The sequence below is a fragment of the Cajanus cajan genome, chromosome 1 (genome assembly GCF_000230855.2).
Source record: "Cajanus cajan strain Asha chromosome 1, NIPB_CcT2T_4, whole genome shotgun sequence".
NCBI lineage: Eukaryota > Viridiplantae > Streptophyta > Magnoliopsida > Fabales > Fabaceae > Cajanus > Cajanus cajan.
In genome coordinates this window covers 25,116,024-25,140,495 of record NC_138517.1, presented here as the reverse complement: position 1 = coordinate 25,140,495, position 24,472 = coordinate 25,116,024, and the positions used below count along the sequence as shown (strand labels likewise).

The 24,472-nt window shown below is 37.5% G+C and overlaps 1 protein-coding gene across 1 annotated transcript; it reads right to left on the bottom strand.

Moving 5' to 3' along the window:
- Positions 1 to 8,639: 8,639 nt before the first annotated feature.
- LOC114916231 (uncharacterized) lies at positions 8,640 to 9,922 on the bottom strand. The gene is made up of 2 exons (XM_029272554.2): positions 9,666 to 9,922; positions 8,640 to 9,034 (listed from the first exon to the last, which is right to left on the bottom strand). Exons 1-2 carry the CDS (start codon positions 9,816 to 9,818, stop codon positions 8,849 to 8,851), a joined length of 339 nt encoding a protein of 112 aa, XP_029128387.1. The 5' UTR covers positions 9,819 to 9,922; the 3' UTR covers positions 8,640 to 8,848.
- Positions 9,923 to 24,472: the final 14,550 nt, after the last annotated feature.

The window sequence follows — 24,472 nt, the reverse complement described above, 5'->3', positions numbered from 1 at the left end:
AAGGTCCCCTCATTTAATAAAATCAATTATAAGTAGCGAAAAAATAATTAAATACATAGGATTAATATATTCACAACACTTGGATGTATACACTATATAATAAAGAGGAATATATTTATTTTAAGAGTAAGTTTATATAAACTATAAACTTATTTCGCCTAATAACTCAATATTTTACATAATTACTAAAATCACCTAGCATATTCATAAAACATCCTTCCAACACCACATATGATTACATTAATAGCAACATACCAATACAACATCAGCATTGCATTCCATAGAGGCACCTTGATCATAAAGTACATGAACAACATCAAATCACATCATATTATATCCATCACATTTCAATTACATACTTGTCACATCATAATTATTTTAAGCATTAAATAATTTTAAGAAATTCTCTAGACAACTTCTAATGTATATAAAAAAAGTCTTAAGTGTAACGTAGTAAGTATTTCAGAAGGCCCAAAAGCCCAATATGGGTGATTTAGTAGTCCAGAATGGGTCGTTCCCAAATTGGTACGGGCCGTTCCAAACTACTAAATTGACTTGTAAATCGTAGTTGAGAATGAGCCGTTTAGGATGGAGAACAGGTCGTTCTGGATGGAGAATGGGTCGTTCTGGATGAATCCCAGAACGGGCTATTTTGGTTTCAGAACAGGTCGTTCTGCATGTGATTTTTGTACGTGATGAAGGGGTGCAGAACGAGTCGTTCCAGATTCGAAACAGGCCATTCTGGCCACTCTTGAACTTCTATAAATAGAGGTTGTGTGGTTGAGGAGAAAGTGAAGTTTTTAGAGAGAAGTTTTAGAGAGAAGGACTATGGGTCTATGAGCTCCTTTTTCTCCCAAATTTCTCTGTATGATTCTTTTTCTCCTCTAGATCACTAATGTCTTCTGTCTCATCTTGAAATTCAGATTAGAAAGCTTGCTTTGGGTGGATTGAAGTTCCGGGTTGAGCTTCGGAGGGGAATTCTACTTTTCAGTTCTTGGCTATTTTGAGTCAATCTTCAGGTGAGGGAAGCTAGAATGTTTGTCGTTTAGTTGCATGTGAGATTAGTGACTCAATTCATGCATGAAAGTCGAGTATCCATGGTTGGATCGAGAAATTCGCTCATTTTTTGGAGTTTTGGGAAAAATGGGGTTTTTGGTGAATTTGATGCATCATATGGGTGCATGTTGATTGAGTTTGTTTTTATGTTGTATGGAGCGTATGCATTGTTTTTATGTTTCTATCCCTACTTCCAAATATATATATATATATATATATATATATATATATATATATATATATATTGTTACTAATAAAGATTAATAGTACTTTAGGTTGCTTTCAATTTTTCTTTTTAATAAATATCAATTTTACCCACCTGGTAATTCCCTTTGAACCACAACTTTATCTACCATTGCAGCATATATATGGTACTATTGATTTCGCAATAATTTACAAATATCATACGCAACCAATCATATATGTCGGCAAAGTATCATTTCATCCTGTCTTTTGTGTATTTTTTGAGTCTATGATGATGCTCCATTCTCTAACACATGACTCATCTAACATGTTAGTTTTTAAGATAATGCAATTATTTTGTATTTTACAAAAAGTGCTTCAGATTTCTAGTAACAATGTCTATATACTCTTCATGAAAGCATATATAACTCTTCATGTAGTTACAAGTGAAGTTAATTAATGTGAAATGGAAATTACGTACAGTTGAAAAATAAAATATATAATGAGAAATATAGAAATTAAATTATTATTGCATAAAAATACTCTTAATAAAAAATAATAACAACATACTCTTAAAATACTATTACTTAATAATAAATAATAATTTATCCACTGCTTTCTTAATTTGATAATTGCTATCGATTTAAAGAAAGAAGGTAATCTGCATTTAACAAAAATAAAATAAAATACTTACATATTAATTTGAAGTATTTAATAATTGATATGTTATTTTATTTATAGATATTAATATTTTTTTTAGAAGATTTGTAGTTATTAACATATGAATCAAAAAATAATAACTTATCACCAAATATCCATTCCAATTTTTTTTTAACCAAATCACTACTCTAATACTCTTAAAAATAAAAATCATTTTTATACTAAACAAAATATTGACTATTCTATATGGATTTTATAGTTCATTTTAATAATTTTACATTTTACATCGTGTAAAATTACATAATCATTTTTACCACTTCTTGGAATTTTTGTTTTACTTAATCATAAAACTAAAAACTGTTGGAGTTTAATTGTGAATAAGATTATATGATATAATTAGACATATCGAGTAATATATAAGTGAGAAAGATTAATCAATTTAACGCTTTGATAGAATACTCTTGGAACTTTCTCTCCAATAAAGACAATGCCAGTAACAAATCATCAAGGTCCCTCATTTAACAAAATCAATTATAAGCAGCGAAAAAATAACTAAATACATAAGATTAATATATTCACAACACTTGGATGTATACACTATATAATAAAGAGGAATCTATTTATTTTAAGAGTAAGATTATATAAACTATAAACTTATTTTGTCTAATAACTCAATGTTTTATATAATTACTAAAATCACCTAGCATATTCATAAAACATCCTTCCAACACCACATATGATTACATTAATAGCAACATACCAATACAACATCAGCATTGCATTCCATAGAGGTACCTTGATGATAAAGTACATGAACAACATCAAATCACACCATATTATATCCATCACATTTCAATTACATACTTGACACATCATAATTATTTTAAGCATTAAATAATTTTAAGAAATCCTCTAGACAACTTCTAATGTATATAAAAAAGTCTTAAGTGTAACGTAGTAAGTATTTTAGACGGCCCAAAAGCCCAATATGGGTGATTTAGTAGTCCAGAATAGGTCATTCCCAAAATGGAACGGGCCGTTCTAAACTACTAAATTGACCTGTAAATCGTAGTTGAGAACGGGCCGTTTTGGATGGAGAACTGGCTGTTCTGGATGGAGAACGGGCCGTTCTGGATGAATCCCAGAACGGGCTATTCGGGTTTCAGAACAGGCCGTTCTGCATGTGATTTTTGTACGTGATGAAGGGGTGCATAACGGGCCGTTCCAGATTCGAAACAGGTCGTTCTGGCCACTCCTGAACTTCTATAAATAGAGGTTGTGTGGTTGAGGAAAAAGTGAAGTTTTTAGAGAGAAGTTTTAGAGAGAAGGACTCTGGGTCTATAAGCTCCTTTTTCTCCCAAATTTCTCTATATGATTCTTTTTCTCCTCTAGATCACTAATTTCTTCTGTCTCATCTTGAAATTCAGATTAGAAAGTTTGCTTTGGGTGGATTGAAGTTCCGGGTTGAGCTTCGGAGGGGAATTCTACTTTTCAGTTCTTGGCTATTCTGAGCCAATCTTTAGGTGAGGGATGCTAGAATGTTTGTCGTTTAGTTGCTTGTAAGTTTAGTGACTCAATTGATGCATGAAAGTCGAGGATCCTTGGCTGGATCGAGAAATTCGCTCATTTTTTCGGGTTTTGGGAAAAATGGGGTTTTTGGTGAATTTGATGCATCAGATGGGTGCAGGTTGATTGAGTTTGTTTTTATGTTGTATGGAGCGTATGCATTGTGTTTTTGTGTTTGCATGTGGCTGGATTTGTTGGTTTGGATGAAAGTTTTTGAACTCTCTGACTAGGATTAGGTCGGGCGCAGGTTGAGCGCGTTGGGCGTAGAAGAGCTTAGGGATCTCAGGTTAGATGTTAGGCCGGGCGTGATTTGGCTGCGCCGGACGTGAGTGAGTTTGATGTTTTTGGATTGAAATTGATGCTTATGCATGTTTAAAGTTGAAGTTTTAGATCATATATGTATGATATATGATGTATGGTGAGGTGTGATTCATATGTATGCTTGGTAATGATATATATGAATGTTTAAATATGATATGACATGAGTATATGTTCATATGTGTATAATTGTTGATCATGATGGTGGGTAGACCATGTATGATGTATGATATATTATTGCATGTGATGCCTTATGGCATGTGTATGATTGTTGATCATGATGGTGGGTAGACCATGTATGATGTATGATGCATAATTGCATGTGATGCCTTATGGCATGTGTCTAGCTTAGGACTTGAGGAGAGGGAAATATTTTCAAACTGGAAGAGCTCACATAGAGTCTCTTGAGAGTGGTGCTTGGATATGCGACTAATTATGAGAGTGGTGCTTAGATAGGCCACTGGTTTTGGGTGAGAGTGGTGCTCAAGTAGGCCACTGATTTGGGTGAGTCTCCTCTAAGTCTTAGCTAGTGTTGGAGCGGGGTATGAGGTCGAGGGTTATTCCCTTAACCAAGTACTCGGAAAGGTACGTGGATCCTTGCGGATAGTCGGTGGGCAAACTCTACAATTGACTTGGTAATGCATGCCAAGGTCGTGGTAAGCATGTACCCAGCTGTGCTCTACCTGACGATGGATCCAGACTTCCAATTGTGTGAGTGACATCATCTGAGTAAATCCGAGTGAGGATTATATCCTGTTTAGCTGTGACCGAGCGGGCGCATTGGGTGTGAAAATGGTTGGGGTGGTTTCGGTAGAATGGGATGTCACTTATACTACTCTGTTGTTAGGGAGATCTCCTAGGTGTATGCGTGACGACACATTGGATGATCGATATGCATTGATATCTGTTATGAGTTGCATGTATTGCATTATTGTTATGATGATGAAGTGTATGGTGTTTGACTTCATGTTTGATGAATGAATGATTGTTGGAGATGGAAGTTCCTTTGGGACTTGATTTGGATGCATGTGTAGTATAGATTTTATTCTGTACTTGTATGATTGATTTTTGAACTCTAGCTTACCCTTCTGTTTCCATGTGGTAGGACTGCGATGATCATACTCGGTATGGGAGTAAGTTAGGACTAGCTTGAAGTTGAGGTGACTGCTGCGTGTTGAGGAGTTTTGTCCCAGTGTCAGAGCTACCTTCTTAGGTAGTTGTTGGTTGTGCTTGACCGACACTAGGGTGATGTTATTTTGGATGACTGTATATATATGATGTTATATTTTTGGTACATAGAACTTACTTATTTTATTCTTATATATATATGTCTGTATGTATGAGTTGTCCAATATTAATATTTTTCTTAGTTCACTAGTAGTAGTACGATTCTATTAAATGTAGAGACCATAATGGGTCATTACATTAAAAGTCAAGTAAATTTTTCCACATTAATTCTTATCATTTTCTTTTATTAAATTATAATGAAGATCAACAAATATATCCTTCTTTGATATTTTTTTATTATAAGAATTACAATGACAGTATTAGAAATTTCGAACCTAATAAAATTCTAGATATATCATATCTTAACTTCTACCACTAAACTTATCTTAATAATTTATATCTTTCTTCAACATCTTATATTTATTTTTATTATATTTTTCTTATTATCGAAATAAATTTTTTATATTAATAGAAATTACAATTATCACATCAAGAGTTAAACTTTAAACATTATGTATATTAGTCTAACTTTTTACCAATTTAATCGATGAGTTTAACACGAGTTCCCCTGTAACGTTAAATCAATAATAATTGTTGAACTTAAAACTGTGTATATCTCGGTAACTTACCAGTATTTCAACTGAGTTTGTAGTCATAGTAATTTCTATCAATGAAAATAAAATAAAATAAAAACTTCCAGTAGAATTATCTTGATTTGGACAAACAAAATCCTAAAGTACTCAATCTCAAGTGCTGAACTCAATTTTCTTAACCAGTGTCTAATTTAAATTTGTTAAATTACATTTTTAATTATTTTATTCTTCTTAATTTATAATTTTATTTTTTCTATTTCAAAATAAAATATTTAATTTTTAAAAATTTTAAAATATAAAATTTTAGTCTCCATTAAATTGATATTTACTAATTTTTAGATTTTAATAAATGATGTAATATTTAATAACATGAAATTTAGAAATAAAAATTAAAAAATATATAAATCAGATTTTTATTAATAAAATAAATATCAATTACTTAAAAATATATGCAAATGAGAATTTTTTATATATTATTTTTTAATTTTTATTATATAAATCATGTTACTAAATATACTTAAATAGTGACAAATCATTAAATAATATCAAAATTTAATAATTAATAAACATTAAATTGACGATAAAATTAAAATTTTATATTTTTAAAAATAGGAAACTGAATATCTCTCCTTTAAAATAGAAGAATAAAAAAATTAGAGATACAAGACTGCAATTTAGCCTTTAAACTTTAAAGCAATTCAACGAACATTCCATATAAAACTGACAGCTACCGGACGAACCACGCAGGTTGACTAGTTGAGAAGACTTGCGGTTTATCAATAAATATTTCTGAGAATAAAAAATGAAATACTTTTTAAAATTAAGTTAAAAAATAATTTTATATTATATATGTTGGAGATAAACTTCTTTAGCCAAATAAACTTTTTTTCATTAATCAATATTAAGGACTATTGTGTCGGATTATAGAATTAATGTTAATAACATATACTTATATCTATTGAGGTTAATCGAATGTTGTAATGGAATAGTCTTTTGATGTAATGATCTTCTTCAGCCAAATTACCAGATTCCTTTTATGGGACTTGACATAGAAGAAAGAAACGTGTTTTTTTATTTGGCAACCATGATCATCTTTTTAATTTTAAACCTATTAAGATTTTCATTAATCTTTAAAGGGCCAAATCTAGTTTTCACTTATTTATGTTCATATTAATTTTTCTCATTGACAACTCACTAGAATTAGATCACTTTTATTGAGGTTAATTAAATATAAATAACTAATATAAATGCTACAAATAATATATATAGCCCATATTAATTATTAAAAATAAATTTTAATATATATATATATATATTAAAAAACATATTTTGGAGAAATTAATAATATGAGAAAACTTAATTTATAACTTAATTTTAGTTTTTTAAAGAAATTTATTATATTTCCTTTTTATTTTCTAGAAATGATTTAGGACAAATTTATCCAAAACGTTTTTCTTTTGTCTCTTTCATATATATCTTGTATTTTGGTGATGTAAAATTCGATCTTTGCCATCTAACAATTATGCTGAAGATAAATAAAGGAATATATCAAATTATGAATCTCTTTTCAAATAATCTCATAATTTTAACTATTAATTTATATATTTTGTACGTCAAAAAAGTTATTATTTTATTTTCTTTTTCTCACATAGAAATATACATGTGGAAAACTTCGAAAAATAATCTCAAAAAACTTATTATTTTATCTAAATTTAAATATACATATAGAATGCTTGAAAATCTAGTTTGCTAATGCACGTATCGAAATTTTTATTAACTTTTGGCGACTCCCTTTACGTATTAGAGTCATTCATTTTGACTCAAAAAATGGTTTGTATGAAGAGGGAATTGGACTTAATAATTAGATATAATAGTCCGTCTTTGTTGTCAGTTAAAGCAGGTATAAGTTGAAAGAGAAAATTAGAGGCAAGTCATAGTTGAAGTCATAGATCAATAGGAAATTTAAGCAGAAATATGGATGCATTTAATCAAAGAACTTGATAGTGGTAGTGGTAGCCATGCACTTAGATAGTTGAAGTTGAAGGGGAGTACTTGTGATGTAAAATGATAGTTTTAACTTAGGTAATAACTGTTTGTATTTAAAATGACTCAACAATTAACTCAATGGATTATGTAGAGATTAGGCACCATATAAACCTATATATATTGTAGAGACAATTTACTTAATGAAAAATTTAATTTGTATTCGATATTTATAAAAAAGTAACAAAACCTTTTAAATCAGGCGAAATTAGTTTCTAATCAAGTAGAGCATTGTTACTTGTTTCATGGCAAGAGACTCAAGTACTCAACAATTGAAAAAAGAGAGGTCTTTGACTAAGAAAACAGAAGGAACTATTACATAATTGGCCCTTACGTTTCGGGAATAAGGATAAGAGTTGAAATTAATAAACATTTTTCTTATCTAATTAATCGTCAATTAGATTTGGAATCACAAATTAACTGACATGACAATTATTTCAAGCCTCTATATGACTATATGGTGGATAAATTTAGTGGGGAAATTACGTATATATAGACACATAAATATCAATTACACTACAAATCGTAGAAAGACAGATACCCAAAACAAATCCTGTTCTCAATATTCATTATTCTTGTTTACTGTCTTTCAAATATATATACGTAAACATATGCTTTACATGTATTTTATTCCTTAGTCCAACTTCTCTTCAAGTTTAGTTGAATTGTAATTTGTAAGTCTAAATGATCGATTTCTTTAACAGCATAGGAACCCATAGTAAGATAACATTGTCCCTTTATTTCTTTAATAATCATTTGATTTAGGAGATCATTTTATTTGTGATCAACTAATTAATTTTCAAGCTAAATTAGCGGAATTTTATTCATCTCACATTAGATTGACACAATTACCTTAATTTGTGGTATGTTTAAAAAAGATCGCAACATGACACGGATTTTAATTTCAATCAAGTCCCTTACTCCATTATTTAAATGGTACGAATTTTATCATTTTGATGAAAGACAAAACTTAATTGACCGTGAGTCCATGCCTTGCATAAAATGATCAAAATAAAATTATCTCAAATCACTTTACAATATTATTATTAATATAACATAACACACATTATATAGAGTACACCAATACTATTCAAGCTCGATCAATTTTATTTTGTAACACGCTGGAAAAGGAAGATATAAAGATAGACACGCATCATGGTGATACTTCTGAGCTTGAATATTGTTATATTTATGATGTTGGATCAATAGAGATGGTGGTGGTGCTTCTTTCCATGAGCTTCTTCATCTTCCTTCTTAGCTTCTTTTTTCTCATGGTGTTCATGGAACACAAAACCACCAGCACCAACTGCAGCTGCTGCAGCAATTTCCTCTTCTACCTTGTGCTTGTGAGCATGTTCTGGATCTTTCTTTGCCTCGTGCTTCTCATGCTATCACCAAATTAACAATTAATTTCAGCAAAAGGAAATCAATTTTACTTTTCTTTGTCATAAAATATATCTTTATGCCCCATCAGTTTTCATTCAAGAAAGATACACAAATTAATCACAACACGTATAGTTATGGTAAGTAGGTAGTAGAGTGAACTAATTAATACTGTGTAGCTATACGATTTTTAGATCTGTTAATCACAATTATTCAAGCACCACAACTACCAAAGTGACGTCTTAAAAAGAAAGAGACAAATTGAAATTATTGGTGGACGTAAACAGGTTTAAGTGTTAGATGTCCAAGATAAAAATTAATGATAAAAATTACAAAAATAAAAAAAAATCAAAACTAAACTTCACTGAAGGAAAAAAAAAAAAAAAAAACTGTATTTGATCCTTAAAATTGAGCGATTTACAGTTGTTCAGTCTCATCACTTATGTGGGAGGTATATTTTCCTTGGTCAATGAAGTGTTTGCACATCATTTATTTATTTTGGTGAACCTTAATTTTAAAGATAAAGTATGTAAAAGGAGGGAATCATCTCACAAAAATAAGATATAAATCTATTTTCAATTAGGATAAACGATGGATGATGAGGAAAATAGTATATTGAAGATGATATATAATTACCAAGGCATAAGCACCAGCAGCAGCAGCACCAAGCTCACCAAGGTGCTCAAGATGCTTGTGATGTTTCTCCTCCTTCTTATAGTCAACTTCACCAGGTATACCCTCTTCCTTGTGGTGGTGGAAGTGGTGGTGGTGGTGCTTCTCCTCAGCCATGATCGATCAATTCAGGTAAAAGGAATTAGATTTTTAAGGTGTGATGGGAGAGTTGTGAAGCTTAGGTGATCTATTTATAAATTGATATGATCATCATCATGTTAACCATAATGTGTGACTGGTTGGTTGGGTTCACCTTTCTTGGTAGGCCATAATAAATGATTTTATTGAAGATTTCAAAATATGGATCCCTAAGTAAGTATCCACTAATCTTTTGACTTTGGAGTATATGCTTGGAATAAAAATTAAAAAAAAAATTATTAATAGATTATTTAATTTACTTTCCCTTATAACACAAGGATATGGCGACATGAAAAAGAATATCTTCCGCGATGGGGCCTGGCTGGAGTACTATGTATGGGAAACTTTTGACTGTGTTTAACAAGTGGCTATAATAGTCGCACTCGTTTTAATTGAATGTGAAGAATAATTAACTAAAACAAATATGGGAAGTGTTGAAATAAAATTGTGCCGTGTGATTTGCTGTCAACAAGAAGTGATTTGCTGTAATTAAGGGTGATTTTCGTGTGAGGATCCTCTCCGGTTTTTCTATATAAGACTTTATCTTTATCAAAAATCATAATCATTCATTACATTCTTTTGTTAAAACCAAAAAAATAATAATTAATTATTTATGAACCTATCATATTAATCGTTAAAAAATATAACGAAAGTGTATATAAATTTATGATGATAAGTAAATAGTACAATTTGACATTTTAAATCAGCACATACTCTCTATCTCTTTGTCTTCTTTTGATAATAGAATGTCAGAAAAGAAAAGAAAAATGTATTGTGATATGTGAACCTAATTTATTTATAGATAACATAGGGTTTTCTTTTGGTATTTTTATTTCAACTCACCACAAAATTGAATTACTCTTTAGTTACTACATATTAAAGACCTCATACCCTATTAGATACATAACTAGCCAAAATGTTTATACATTATATTACTTTAATTTGACATAACGTTTAAGTGATAATCCTTAATATATAATATTATTCACATATAAGGTCAATGTTGAATTAAGGATCCAACAACCTCCCACTTAGACTATATGTGTAACATAATAATTATATAATTACCAAATGTATCTATTAATTCAATCCATCAAATCATACCAACGTAGGATCAAAACAGTCTTCTTACACTTATCATAACCAAACCCATCAATGGTCACATATGCCAATACAAATGAAAACATGAATTATGATATGGTTATGTAGTATGAAATTTTCGTGTAATGTGACCTTAACATGCTTATGGAGGAAAGATAGACACTAGAAGGAGGATTGAATATTTTATCTTTGAATTCTTCTATATTTATACTTGTATTCTTTATTTTGTTTGTTATCTTCTCTTGAGTTATAGAGCTTCTTATATAGTAGTTTTGAAAGAGATGGTCGCTGCAATTTCTTGAGTTTGATTCATAAAACTACTTTGCTTTACTCCTTCGTCTGATCTAGAGAAATGAAGTATTCATTGGTGCATTAAATGCTTAAATTAATGCCTTTCACCTAAACATACTATTTGTCTTTGATAAGCTACTTATTAGAATATAGTAGCAAAACGGGAACAACAGGAAGCAAAGTCAGCATGCAGGTGAGGATGTAACCCTTTTTTAGCACCTTTTTTGTGAAATATGGGATCTTTATCCTTTCTTTTTATACTCTTCATGTTTTTATACACTTTTAATATAATGTGAGTTTCAAGACAACTGATTTCAATTTGTTAAGGTACAGAGCATTCATTTGAAAATTTGAAAGCATCAGTCATAATAAATAGTGATCACTAAGAAAAGTTTTGTGTTTTATCTAATTTACTTCGTCTTACAAACGTTACTTCATCTTACAAAGTCTGAAACAACAACTTATTATCATTAAAACTTATAAAACATGAGAGATCTAAGATTATCTTTTGACTTAACAATCACCCCTTTTTAGATGGTGACAAACACATTTTTTGAATAAAACTTATTTTACTATCTTGTAAGAACCTTTTGGTATCGGTTAGATGAAGACAATTTTTCGCATGTTTTTTTAAGGAAAAAAATATTTTCTTTAACTTATAAATATTCTATGTTAAGTACAAGTTGTTTGCTTTTTCAAACGTAGTAAGCCTTAGTACCTAAGGCGTAGCTTTTTAAACATAAGCAGTTTGTTGTAAGGAGTAAGTATTTGAAATTTATAACTAGATGAACTTAGCATGATATATAGACTTAAGAGACTACGTATAGTTATTCGCATACAAACATAAATAGACTTAAGCAATTTGTTGTAGGGACTAAGTATTTGAAATTTATAACTAAATGAACTTAGCATGATATATAGACTTAAGAGATTACGTATAGTTATTTGCATACAGACATACATACTTGCATTTATAGATATATTCCTAAATCTTGCATTCAATATAGATAAGTCATGTAGGGAAACACCCCCTAAAAACATGCATATTGATATGAGATTTTGTCACATGTCCAGGTGTATATTCAAGAAGTTGTGAAAGTATGTTATTGTGTCAATTATATGTAAAACATGTATAGTTTTAGACGTACATATAGATTGTTCAAAACTACCAATATAGATGTATAACAATGCAAAGCATAATAGTGTAAATTGCGTATAGAATATTTAAAATGTATTGAAAAATATTCTAAGAGAGATTTAGAGTATGCAAAAATAAGTCAAAATAATCCAAAATTTTAAAAATATACTAAATTAAAAAATATACTAAAATCCTCTTAGTTGATTTTGTTCTCTTAAGAAGTAGGGGAAGCTTGTGTCGATTCTTTGTAGTATGCATATTGATGGTTGCATTTTGAAATTCTCTAGCTTTCAAGTTGAGTTGTTGGATTCATGGGTTGCTAAGTTGTGTGTTTGAGGTCTTTGAAAATGGTGGCATTTTAAATGTGGTCAATCCTTGATCCCTTGTTGCATGTTGATTTTGATGATGGAAATGTGATGTATAGGTTTTATAAATGTTGTGTATTGCAATGCTTGTTGGTGGATTGTCTATTCTTTAAAGACTTTGGAAGGAAAACAACTCTACATAAGTGTAGAACTAATGTCGCGTTGGGCGTGCCTTCACTACGTTGGACACAGCTCAATTAGATGGTCCTCTTTTTCCCCTATGTCGGGTGCATGATTGGCAGCACCAATCTTGAGAAGATGGAGTAGCCTTGGGTTGGACTAACATCGAGTTTGATTTGAAAGGTACCATACGTGAGGAGAGAGACTCGTCTCTACCTAGGTTCTCATTGAACATTGAAGGTGTGGTGTTAGGTGAGAGTTAGGTAGAGGCCCTTTGCCTAATTAAGGTCGGGCGTGGGTTTTACCACGTTAGGTGCAAAAGAGTGGAGAACTCTTTGCCTTAATCACATTGGGCACGAGTGGTACGACGTCGGGCACGAGTGATGGAGGAGCATGGATCAAGGGTCCAACCACTAGAGTCATGGCTGTTGAGATTCATAGAGTGGTGAATCAACTCAAACTTGGAGAATGAAAGTTTTGATGATAACAAAATGTGGATTCTAAGAATCAAAGCTGACCAAGGACATCAACAAGTCAAAAACAAAGTCAAGAAGAAAATATGACTATTATTATGTGTAATAGGGATAGCTCATAAGTTGTATTGTTTTGTTTAGCTTATTTTTCATGTGTGTGCGTTATGCATGAGTCAATCTTAATCTAATTTGACTAAAGAGTGAGTATGATGATGAGTTAGATACTTGAAAAGTTATTTTGAGATATAAAACAGAGTTTTTGAAAATTGACTCTGATGGAACTTGTACTATCCGTACTGCGAAGCCGAGCTCCGAGCTCGGTACCACAGCACGAGCTGACCTCGGGCATGCGCTACATGACGTCAGCTCGTTACTTAAAATAGATCATAACCGATCTCAGGAAATCTCGGTTCAGACGAGATCCCCTACCTAATCAAATCACAGCTAATCTCGGGCCCAAGGCCCAACGCAACCCTAATTTACACTAAGGTACGTGCATTACTTATACGAGATTCATACTCATACAAACCCTAACTTTAGCATCGGAGTCTCTTTGGGAGGTACCACCCCCATCTTGGAGCATCAAGCGTACCAGTGAAGGAGGCTCACCGATCTTACCCAGCAGATCGTCCCTACCACCGATCTCCGGTAAGAACATTTGGCGCCCACCGTGTGGCTGATCAAGACAGCTCTCATCGGCCACGCTTATGGTTTGCACCAGAAACCATAGTAGACGCGTAATAGATGACGCAGATAATCCATCTACCATGGATAACGAAGCAGCATTGAGGAGACTGATCGACCAGGTTGAACAAATGCGACAACAACACGCCGCCGATCTACAAAGCATGCGTGCCAAGCATGACACTAACCTAGCAGCAATGCGTACCGCTAATGAAGCCGACCTGGCGGCGCTACGCGCCGAGAATGAGCGTATTCGCGCTCAACTCCCTCGGCGTCACTCCGATCATCCTCCTTATACCAGCAACCACCATGAGGAAGAGGAGCATTCAGTCTCTCAACCCTGGACTGCGACTAGGGCACCGACTCAACGACTTGCCACGCATCAGTCTCATGCACCGACGCACAAGCCGGCCCATGAAGTCAACAAGGCCCCTACTCATGACGCAGGGGATCAGGCAACCTTCCGCCACCACCCTTTTGTGGATGGCATCATGGAGACACCACTCCCTCACGGGTGGAAACCTCTCCACCTCGACCGCTATGATGGCACAACAGACCCAGATGAGCATATCGACTTGTATACGACACAAGTAAACCTCTACACTAACAATGACGCTATTTTGTGTAGGGTCTTTCCTACCTCACTCAAGGGGGCCGCGCTCAACTGGTACACCCAACTGCCTGCCGAGTCCATTGACAGCTTTGGCACCCTAGTCAGAAGGTTCACAGCACAGTATGCGACGAGCCGACCTCACCATATCACTTCTGCCGCCCTGGCCAATCTCAGACAGAACGACAACGAGCCACTCCCGGCGTTCATGGAGCGATTTGCCGCTACCTCGATTAAGATCAGAAATCTGAACCCTGAGGTCGCCCTGCATGCCATGCTCATGGCACTCAAGCCCGGACCATTCATCGACAGCCTATGTCGTGAGTCTCCTTGCGACATGGACGAGCTCCGCGCTCGTGCTGCGGGCTACATCCAGATGGAGGAGCTTTCCGCTTTCCGTGACCAGGTTCGCGAAAAGTCACAAGTAAAACCTGACAGTGGCCACAAAGACAAAATGAAGGTCACCAATGACAACCAATTCAAGAAGTCGGCTAAGGCAAACAGAGAGGGGAGATACGACTTCTATACTCCCCTGAACATGCCCCGAGTGCATATCCTAGAGGAGGCCAGTAACAACAACCTGCTCACCTTGCCACCACCAGGTCACGCCCCCAACAGTACCGATAAATCCAAGCACTATCGGTACCACAGGAATCACGATCACACCACTAAGGAGTGCCGCACACTCCGAGACCGTATTGAAGAGCTCATTCAAGCAGGCCACCTCGGCCAATATGTCCAGCGACAACAGGGTCACCGAGGAGGCTATGGTGGACGAGGACGAGGCAGAGGTCATGGTTCGGGAGCTCGCACGGGTCAACCCTCTGGCCCTTAGCAAAATGCCGGCGGAACAGTGCAAGTAGAGATAAGCCAGGAAACAGGGTCAGCTTCCCTAAGGGGAGTAATCAATACAATAGCAGGTGGTTTCGCAGGGGGAGGCACTAGCAGCTTGGCCCGGAAGAGACATCTGCGCAACATCAACAGCGTCCACTCCGCTACCTCGACATCGCACCAGAGCTCACCGCCGATCTCCTTCTCCGACGAGGACTACGCTGGCGTCAGCCCAAACCAAGATGACCCCATGGTCATCGTCGTAGAAGTAGCCAACTGGGAGGTTCAGAAGACACTTATAGACCAAGGGAGTTCGGCTGACGTCCTGTATTGGCCAACGTTCCTCAGGTTAGACGTCCCTCATTCTCTAATCCAACCTCACACAGAACCCCTAGTCGGTTTTGTAGGAGAGAGAGTGCACACCCAGGGATACGTGGACCTACTGACCACCTTCGGAACCTCCCTGGATACAAGGAGAATCATGGTTCGATACCTTCTTGTGGAGGCCAACACCTCCTATAACATCATCATTGGGAGGCTGACGTTGAATCAGCTCGGAGCAGTGGTGTCTACTCCACACCTCACCATGAAGTTCCCAGGAAGTGACGGTAAAATCATCTCCGTCAAAGCAAATCAGAAGACGGCCCGGTAGTGGTACACCGATAGTCTGAAGATCTCCTCATCCAACGAGCAAAGCAAGAAGGATCCCCCCACCGTGGCTCACATCACCCACGTGAAGGCCACTAACCTCAGCCCGAGGACCGATCCCCATAATTAAAGACAGAGCCCTGCCAGCGAGCTCAGAGACAAAGCCCAAGAAGCCTGCACTCTCCGACTACAAGAACATGGCGAAAAACCAATACCGTGAACTCGGAACGCTGCGCATCTCAAGTTCTATTTCATATAATTTTGTATGAATAAGTGGTGCACTCTTTTCCAGCCTCAGTCTTTTATCCCAAAATTAGAAAAAATGGGCTTTGGCTGAGAGGGTTTTTAACGAGACACATTTACACAGTCAATAAAATAACTCATTCTTTTCCACTCATATTTTCTTAGTCCCGCATCATTCTATGTTCTATGCTAAACCAAGGTCGAGTACAAACCTTCACAAAAGTTACTTAATGAAATACCGAGGTCGAGTACGAACCTCGGCATGATCAACTCAAGGTCGAGTACGAACCTTCACAAAAGTTACTTAATGAAATACCGAGGTCGAGTACGAACCTCGGCATGATCAACTCAAGGTCGAGTACGAACGTTCACGAAAGTTACTTAATGAAATATCAAGGTCAAGTATGAACCTCGACATGATCAACTCAAGGTCGAGTACGAACCTTCACGAAAGTTACTTAATGAAATACCAAGGTCGAGTACGAACCTTGGCATGATCAACTCAAGGTCGAGTACGAACCTTCACGAAAGTTACTTAATGAAATACCGAGGTCGAGTACGAACCTCGACATGATCAACTCAAGGTCGAGTATGAACCTTCACGAACGTTACTTAATGAAATATCGAGGTCGAGTACGAACCCCGACATGATCAACTCAAGGTCGAGTACGAACCTCGGCATGATCAACCCGAGGTCGAGTACGAACCTCAGCATGATCAACTCAAGGTCGAGTACGAACCTCAGCATGATCAACTCAAGGTCGAGTACGAACCTTCACGAAAGTTACTTAATGAAATATCGAGGTCGAGTACAAACCTCGGCATGATCAACTCAAGGTCGAGTACGAACCTCACATGATCAACTCAAGGTCGAGTACGAACCTCGGCATGATCAACCCGAAGTCGAGTACGAACCTCAGCATGATCAACTCAAGGTCGAGTACGAACCTTCACAAAAGTTACTTAATGAAATATAGAGGTCGAGTACGAACCTCGGCATGATCAACTCAAGGTCGAGTATGAACCTCAGCATGATCAACTCCAGGTCGAGTACGAACCTTCACGAAAGTTACTTAATGAAATATAGAGGTCGAGTACGAACCTCGACATGATCAACTCTAGGTCGAGTACAAACCACGACATGATCAACTCGAGGTCGAGTACGAACCTCAGCATGATCAACTCAAGATCGAGTACGAACCTTCACGAAAGTTACTTAATGAAATATCGAGGTCGAGTACGAACCTCAGCGTGATCAACTCAAGGTCGAGTACGAACCTCGGCATGATCAATCCGAGGTCGAGTACGAACCTCGGCATGATCAACTCAAGGTCGAGTATGAACCTTCACGAAAGTTACTTAATGAAATATCGAGGTCGAGTACGAACCTCGACATGATCAACTCACAGACAAATGCCACAAAGCATAGAAATACACAACAGACATTGAACGTGTGTCTCAAAACACGCAAACATTCACATCAGGCCAAGTTTGAACCCCGCAAAAGCACGAAACACACAAGTCCAAAAGCAGAGAAAACCATCGAAATCTTGAAGAAACAATATATATACAACAATTTCACGAGTTCAATGCATGAATTTAAGAAAAAGAAAAGCAAAGCAGAAAGAGTTAAAATAGGCTATTACAAAAACGGCCTACGCATAGGCATTCTCGCTAGAACAGTCCTAAACGTCATCTTCCTTTACAAGCTTCCCGAAGTGGACGACTTTCTCCACATGCATGGCGGAGAAATCAAACCCTGGTGTGAGGAGCCTGGCCTGGCAGGCTGCCTTGAGGAAACCCCTCTTATCCTCAACAACAAGAGATCGTTCGGTTTCCTCAAGCTTGTTCTTCAAGGCCGCCCTCTCCGCCTCCAGTTTCGCGAGGTCCACTCTCAAAGAGACAACCTCCTCTCTTTTCCACCGAGAAGAACCTCGTCGCAGAGACGCTTCTCAGCCGCCGCCACCAATTCACCCTTCAGAGTCGCCACCTCGTCCTCCAAAGAGCGCACATGACCCCGGGAAGACGTCACCTCGTCTTCCAGATAGCGCACCCGACCTCGGGATGAGGCAGCAAGCTCCTGCAGCTCACTCACCCGGGAAGCATAATTCTCGTTGGAACGCAGGGCAATCTCCAATGATTTCTAAACCCTGGCGAGATCTCCCTTCGTCACCCGAAGCTTGGCCCCCTACATTTTTGCCTCACCAAGAGCGGCAGCCAGAACCTTGTTCTCCCCCTTCAGGACCTTGTTCTCCTCCCTCAAGGGTCGAATTCGGCCCCTTAGCCTATCCAGATCCTCCTGCTGTTTGGACCACTTAAGTTTCCAGTGGTCCACAATCGCCATGGTCCTCTACAGGAAGACCTAGGCGGCGTCAAAGCTCTCCACAGGCCCGACATCGTCTATCAACCCCTGGTCGCCTGAGCTCAGCGAACCCTGGGGGAAAAACTTCTCCGCGATCACCCCCATGCTCCACAACGAATCCATGTCCGTCGAGGCACTCACATGGTCCAACCTCACGTCGAAGCGGTCCTTCCCAAAGCGGTGAGCAATGTATCGGCTTTGGAAAGCCCCCTGGGACAGACCAGATGAAGGAGCAGACATGACAGGCGCCATCACTGGGATCTCAGAGTTCGGTTCCCCGCCACGAGCTTCAGCAGTGATGTATGAAAAACCGCAAGTGTACGGTTGTCGTCAAGTAATAAATATCGAATCACAGGGACTACGTGTTTGACCTAGAATTACTAGTATTTTAATTTGAATTTTAAAACAGATGGAATTTCTGTTTTGATATGATAAGATCAGATTTCATGGTAAAAGAGATAGTAATGCAATTAATGAATAAGATAAAACTTTAAGATAAGATAAGGAGATTTCCGGGAATTTAGGGTTCGCACAAAGAGTTCCAACATTATTGAATTATTATTTTCATTAATTAATTCTATTCCATCTTGAAGGTAGTCTTAACCTAATTTAATCCTTGCACCTTCTCAGGCTACGAGGACGTGTTTAATTAAAATTAATCCCTACTCTCGTGGTAATTACGTTCAATTAAACCCGTTAAGATCTTTGTTAATCTATTGCTCCTCGAAAGCTTAAATCTACTCTCGTGATTTAACACTCAAGTCTATTCCTTTAGGTTCCGATAATTAGGTTCTCCTCTCAGTTCATCCCTAATTATCTATGATTATGAAAATTAAGATTAATTGTTTATCATAATTATAATCAAGTTCTCCTCTCAGTTCATCCTTAATTAATGTTATTATGAAAACTATAATGTTAAAGTTCATATATAAAATATAAAAGAACAAATCAAGAATTGGAATAAAATTAAGAAACTGAATAATGCATTAATAAAGAGGTTCTCAGAGGCTAAGCCCTGATCCCAGAAAAAGGGAAACTACTCACAGGAGTTCATAGTAGTTCTCCAAGAAAAGAAGAATAAAAGAAAAGCAAACCTTAGAGTCGATGGCACAGGCGCCCAACCTTCTCCAAGTGTCAAAAACTAAATAAAACTGTCTCCGAAAACAAAAGTGCTGTTCTAGGCTAACCTCATCTAATTTATAACCTAAAAGGGTAAAAAGGTAAAACTACCAAGATAAAAATTACAAAAATAAAAATAAAACATAAAACTTAAAAAGCTGGGACGCGAAGTGAATCACGGCCGTGACTGAGAATCACGACCGTGATCTTCTCTGGAGCACATCTATGAAGGGTCAGTGGCGTTCACGGGTGTGATTGGGAGTCACGGCCGTGATTTTCTCTGGTGAATCACGGGCGTGATTTAGAATCACGGCCGTGATTTTCCTTGTAGCTCAGCATTTCCTCTTTAATTCTTAAATCTTGATCCTGCTCAGAGAAAACACAACACATACCAAGAAAAGCATAAAATAGGAAAATGATATAAAAATTTATTAAAAACATGAAAGATATGCATGATTATGCTATGAATTCTTGTGAATTAAAGTGCTAAAATACGAGTAAAATACACAACATCAAGCAGCAGTAGAAGCAGGCACCCCCTGCTCGATAATAGGAGGGTCCTCGTCGGGCACCTCCGACCTCGGGGGCACTAGGACTTCAGTAACGTTCCCTGCCTGCAAAAAATGGCCTCATGTCAAAAGACAAAAAAACAACACACAAGGTAAAAAGAAAATTGAAAAGAGCAGTACTCACCACGGCGGCCCGGGCGACTTGCTCAGCAACCTGGGGCCCCACCTCGATAGCTATCCCTACCTGCAAAGAGCGACATCGCCTCAATAAACTGGACAAAATCAATACATAAGGAAAGCTAAAGAAAATGAAACACTTACCTCGGTGGAAGGAGCAACCTGCTCAGCAATCCCCATAACAGCCATTTGAGGAGCCCCCTCAAGCGGAGGACTCCCACTGAGGTCGACTGTGTCGGCATCAGCAGCCTTGGAAGTCACCTCCTCCATGTCACGAGGGGCAGAAGGCCCCCTGACCTCTTTCTCGCCCCTCTTTCTTTTCTAGTTGACCTTCAGGGGGGAAATTCCCTCCTCCTGGGGCTTAGGAACCTCAAGCTCAGCAACGTTGTAACGATGCTTCAGCTCGCGCCACTTACTCCTGCCCATTATGCCTACAAGCACAAAAAATGAAGCACATCAGAAAAAGGAGTTTTCACAAACCCTCATGATCTTAAGAGGACGAAATACTCACTCTCTAGGCCCCTCTCCTTGTACGCCAAATTCGCAAGCGACAGGACGAGCTTGCAATCCAGCGGGCGAGGAAGCGCAGTAAGGTTATCAATGGCGGCCGTATCCGAAGCCGTCAATTTCAACTGACCCACCCCGTGAAACCTAGACGGTTTGGGGAACCAATAGAAAGGGAACTTCGGCAACCCGCCAAAGTAGAACGCCCCATCCTCCAAGGGGTCGACGTCAACAAGGGCAACTCAGAAGAACTCTTGTTTATAATTTTTGTATGACTGGGAGTAAAGAGTGAATAAACCCCCATCCCTACTCCCACTCAGAGAAAGAACGCCATAAGGCGGAACACCTATCTTCAGTTGGTAGAAATGAAGGAAGACAATAAGAGACACCTCTATTCCTAAGGTCGAACACAGGACTTGAAAAGCCCTCAAAAAAACCCAACTGTTGGGGTGCAACTAGCAAGGAGCCGAGTTGACAAAATTCAAAAAATCACACTTGAATTGTGTGAAGGGAAGACAGACACCTAAATCCCTGAAAAAACATTGGTAAACATAGAAGTGGGGAGGGTCAGTAGACTTCCCCATGTACACGCCCTCATCGGCCCGACAAGGTTCGAGCCGGATCATCTGGGAAATAGAAGGGTCACAAATTTTATGCGTTCTCCAAACTGCATTGACCTCGAGGAAAGACCTAAACACACTTTGGGTCCCCCCATCTCACGCCTGACCCAGTCGTAGCCAGGGATGCCCGGAACATGGTCCTTGGGTGGATCCTTCTTTTCAGTAGCGGCCGCCCCAGCAGCCGCCACCTTGCCGCGCGCCTTGCCCATGACAGGCGCGGAGGATCCAGCACCACTCCCTCCAGCCATAGAGAAAACAAGAAAGACTCGAAGGAGAAAAGGTGGAGAAGAAAGAGAGAAAGAGGAAATCGAAGTACCTGGTACCCCTTTCGATAAAAGAAAGAGCGATAAGGAGGGAGCAAAACCCAGTTGCCGGGAACGGCGAAGGAAGCAGAAAGGCAAAGATGAAAAATAAACAGAAGCAAGAAAGAAGGCATGTGCGAAAAGGTGAAAGAGCAAAAATGAGTAAAGTGAAAGGGGAAGAGGTGCGAATGAGAGAAAAAGGGTTTTTCCAAAATCCAAACGGCCACAACACGTGTCAGCCAAGGGGGCACGACTGGCCGCACATTTAATGACCCCCATCATGACGAGCACCAGTCATAATTACATAACCGTCACCCTCTCTCGCGCCGCCTGCACACTTTCAAGAAGTGACAGTTACGACACATAGCACCTTGACAGGCTAGCACACACGAAAGGTCACTTACCCCCAATGAGCTCGGTCTTAATTCCTCGACCTACGGTCTTCGGAGCTCGGGGGGCTAGTGTACTATCTGTACTGTAAAGCCGAGCTCCGAGCTCGATATCACAGCACGAGCTAACCTCGGGCACGCGCTGCGTGACATCAGCTCGGCACTTAAAATAGATCATAACCGATCTCAGGAAATCTCGGTCAAGACGAGATCCCCTACCTAATCAGATCACAACTAATCTCGGGCCCAAGGCCCAACGTAATCCTAATTTACACTAAGGTACGTGCATTATTTATACGAGATTCATACTCATACAAACCCTAACTTTAGCATCGAAGTCTCTTTGGCAGGTGCCACCCCCATCTTGGAGCATCAAGCGTACTAGTGAAGGAGTCTCACCGATCTTACCCAACAGATCGTCCCTACCACCGATCTCCGGTAAGAACAGAACTACTTGGAGGAGAATGATGTTCCTTCAAGTTCTCCATGCTTAGGACCGTGAACTCTTGAGGTAGACCTTAGAAGAAGCTTGAAACTCCACGAAGAAGTCTTCAATGGAGGAGAAGCCTTAAAGTGATTCGGTTACTCCTAGCTTTGTGTAGAAGCTTGAGGAACCAAGGTTAAAGTTGAAGAACCTTTGGTGAAACCTTAGAGAGAAGGTTTCTCTTCGGTTTTGAGAGGGACTCTTGAGAGAGAAATCTGAAGTTTATTTCTCAATTTGTTCAAAAGTGATTACATGAGAGGTATTTACAAATATATAGGGAGAGGTAGCTTCTAGGAGAAGCTAACCTTAACCATGGTTCACTAGGAACCATGGTAAGGCGTAGCTAACCATCCATGGTTTCTAAAACTTGTAGGAGAAGCTAACCTTAACCATGGTTCACTTAAGAACCATGGTAAGGTCAGCCAACCCTACCAAGGTTTAGAAACTTGGAGGAGAAGCTTCAAAACTCAAGAGTGTAGCATGGAAATTTCGGCCAAGGAGGAGTGAAGGAGCTAGGCGGCCTTGGCTTCATTTTCTCCTTTGATTTGTTTCAAAAATTATTGATTTGGTTTAGTTAGGTTCATCAAATGATGATGAGACCTAGCTAAATCAAATCTATGAAAAATTAGGAGAAAAATGAGTCCAATATGCAAAATTTTGCCTAGGCCCAACTCAGGCCCAATTTCTAAGCACACTCCCTAGCTTTGCTAAATGTCACCCTTTTTTCCCTACTGAAAAAAATACAAAATGAATACATCAACTAGGGAGGTTAAATGGAGTTAAACTCTCCAAATAGCCTACCTTAAAATCAATATACAAACACTAGAAAAAGCAAATAAAGTGCCTCACAAATACAAAGGCAAAAATAACTTATACAAGAGACTAAGTATAAACTATACAATATACACAAGTAGAACTAGGCCTTCTCTTTATGATTGAGTAGTCCAAGTGAAGAATACCTTGGGCTTGAAAAGCTCACTAGTCTTCAAGAGGTCCAACTCTTCTTGAATTCTTCTAGCCATAGCTCTAGTGATTGGGCCCTTGGCCCATGATCTATCAGACTCAAAATAATCGATTATCATTAAATATAATCGATTATTCTAACAACAGGTAAAAAGGATGTCTTGCTGTAATAATCAATTATTTGAGAAATAATTGATTATCCCAGGAAGCACTATTTGGAATAATCGATTATCCTGCAAAATAATCGATTAATCTGTTCTTGGTTGATTTCCATAAATCATGAAAAACAAAATAATCGATTATCCTTTAAAATAATCGATTATCTGGTTCTGAAAATGTTGTAAATAGTTTTCACACCTTGAAACTTTAGAACAGAGAATGAGTTAACAATCAAAAAGAGAAAAACGTTATTGTGAAGTCTTTGTGACCTTCTTGGAGTGTTTTCTTTGTGAAACCAAGAAGTAAAACATTTTTGAAATGCTTTGAAAAAGATCATCATCATCACATCATTCTTGGAAGAGAAAGATTGAGATTTGCTTCTGAATTCACAGTCTGATTTGTTCAGCTTCCAGGTGAATTCGTTCCTTTAATTCTTTGTGAATAATTGTAAATCTTGAGTTGGTGTCTCAAGTGGTAAGGAATTCTTGTAGTGGGTTTCTACAAGAGGTGCTTTCTTGGGGTCAAGAAAGTGGTTATCTTG

Bases quoted from the DNA above. Each gene is read 5' to 3' on its own strand.
- LOC114916231 (XM_029272554.2), bottom strand. From the start codon at position 9,818: ATGGCTGAGGAGAAGCACCACCACCACCACTTCCACCACCACAAGGAA. The intron at 9,035-9,665 runs GTAATTATATAT...ATTTGGTGATAG, and splicing joins CTGCTGGTGCTTATGCCTTG to CATGAGAAGCACGAGGCAAA.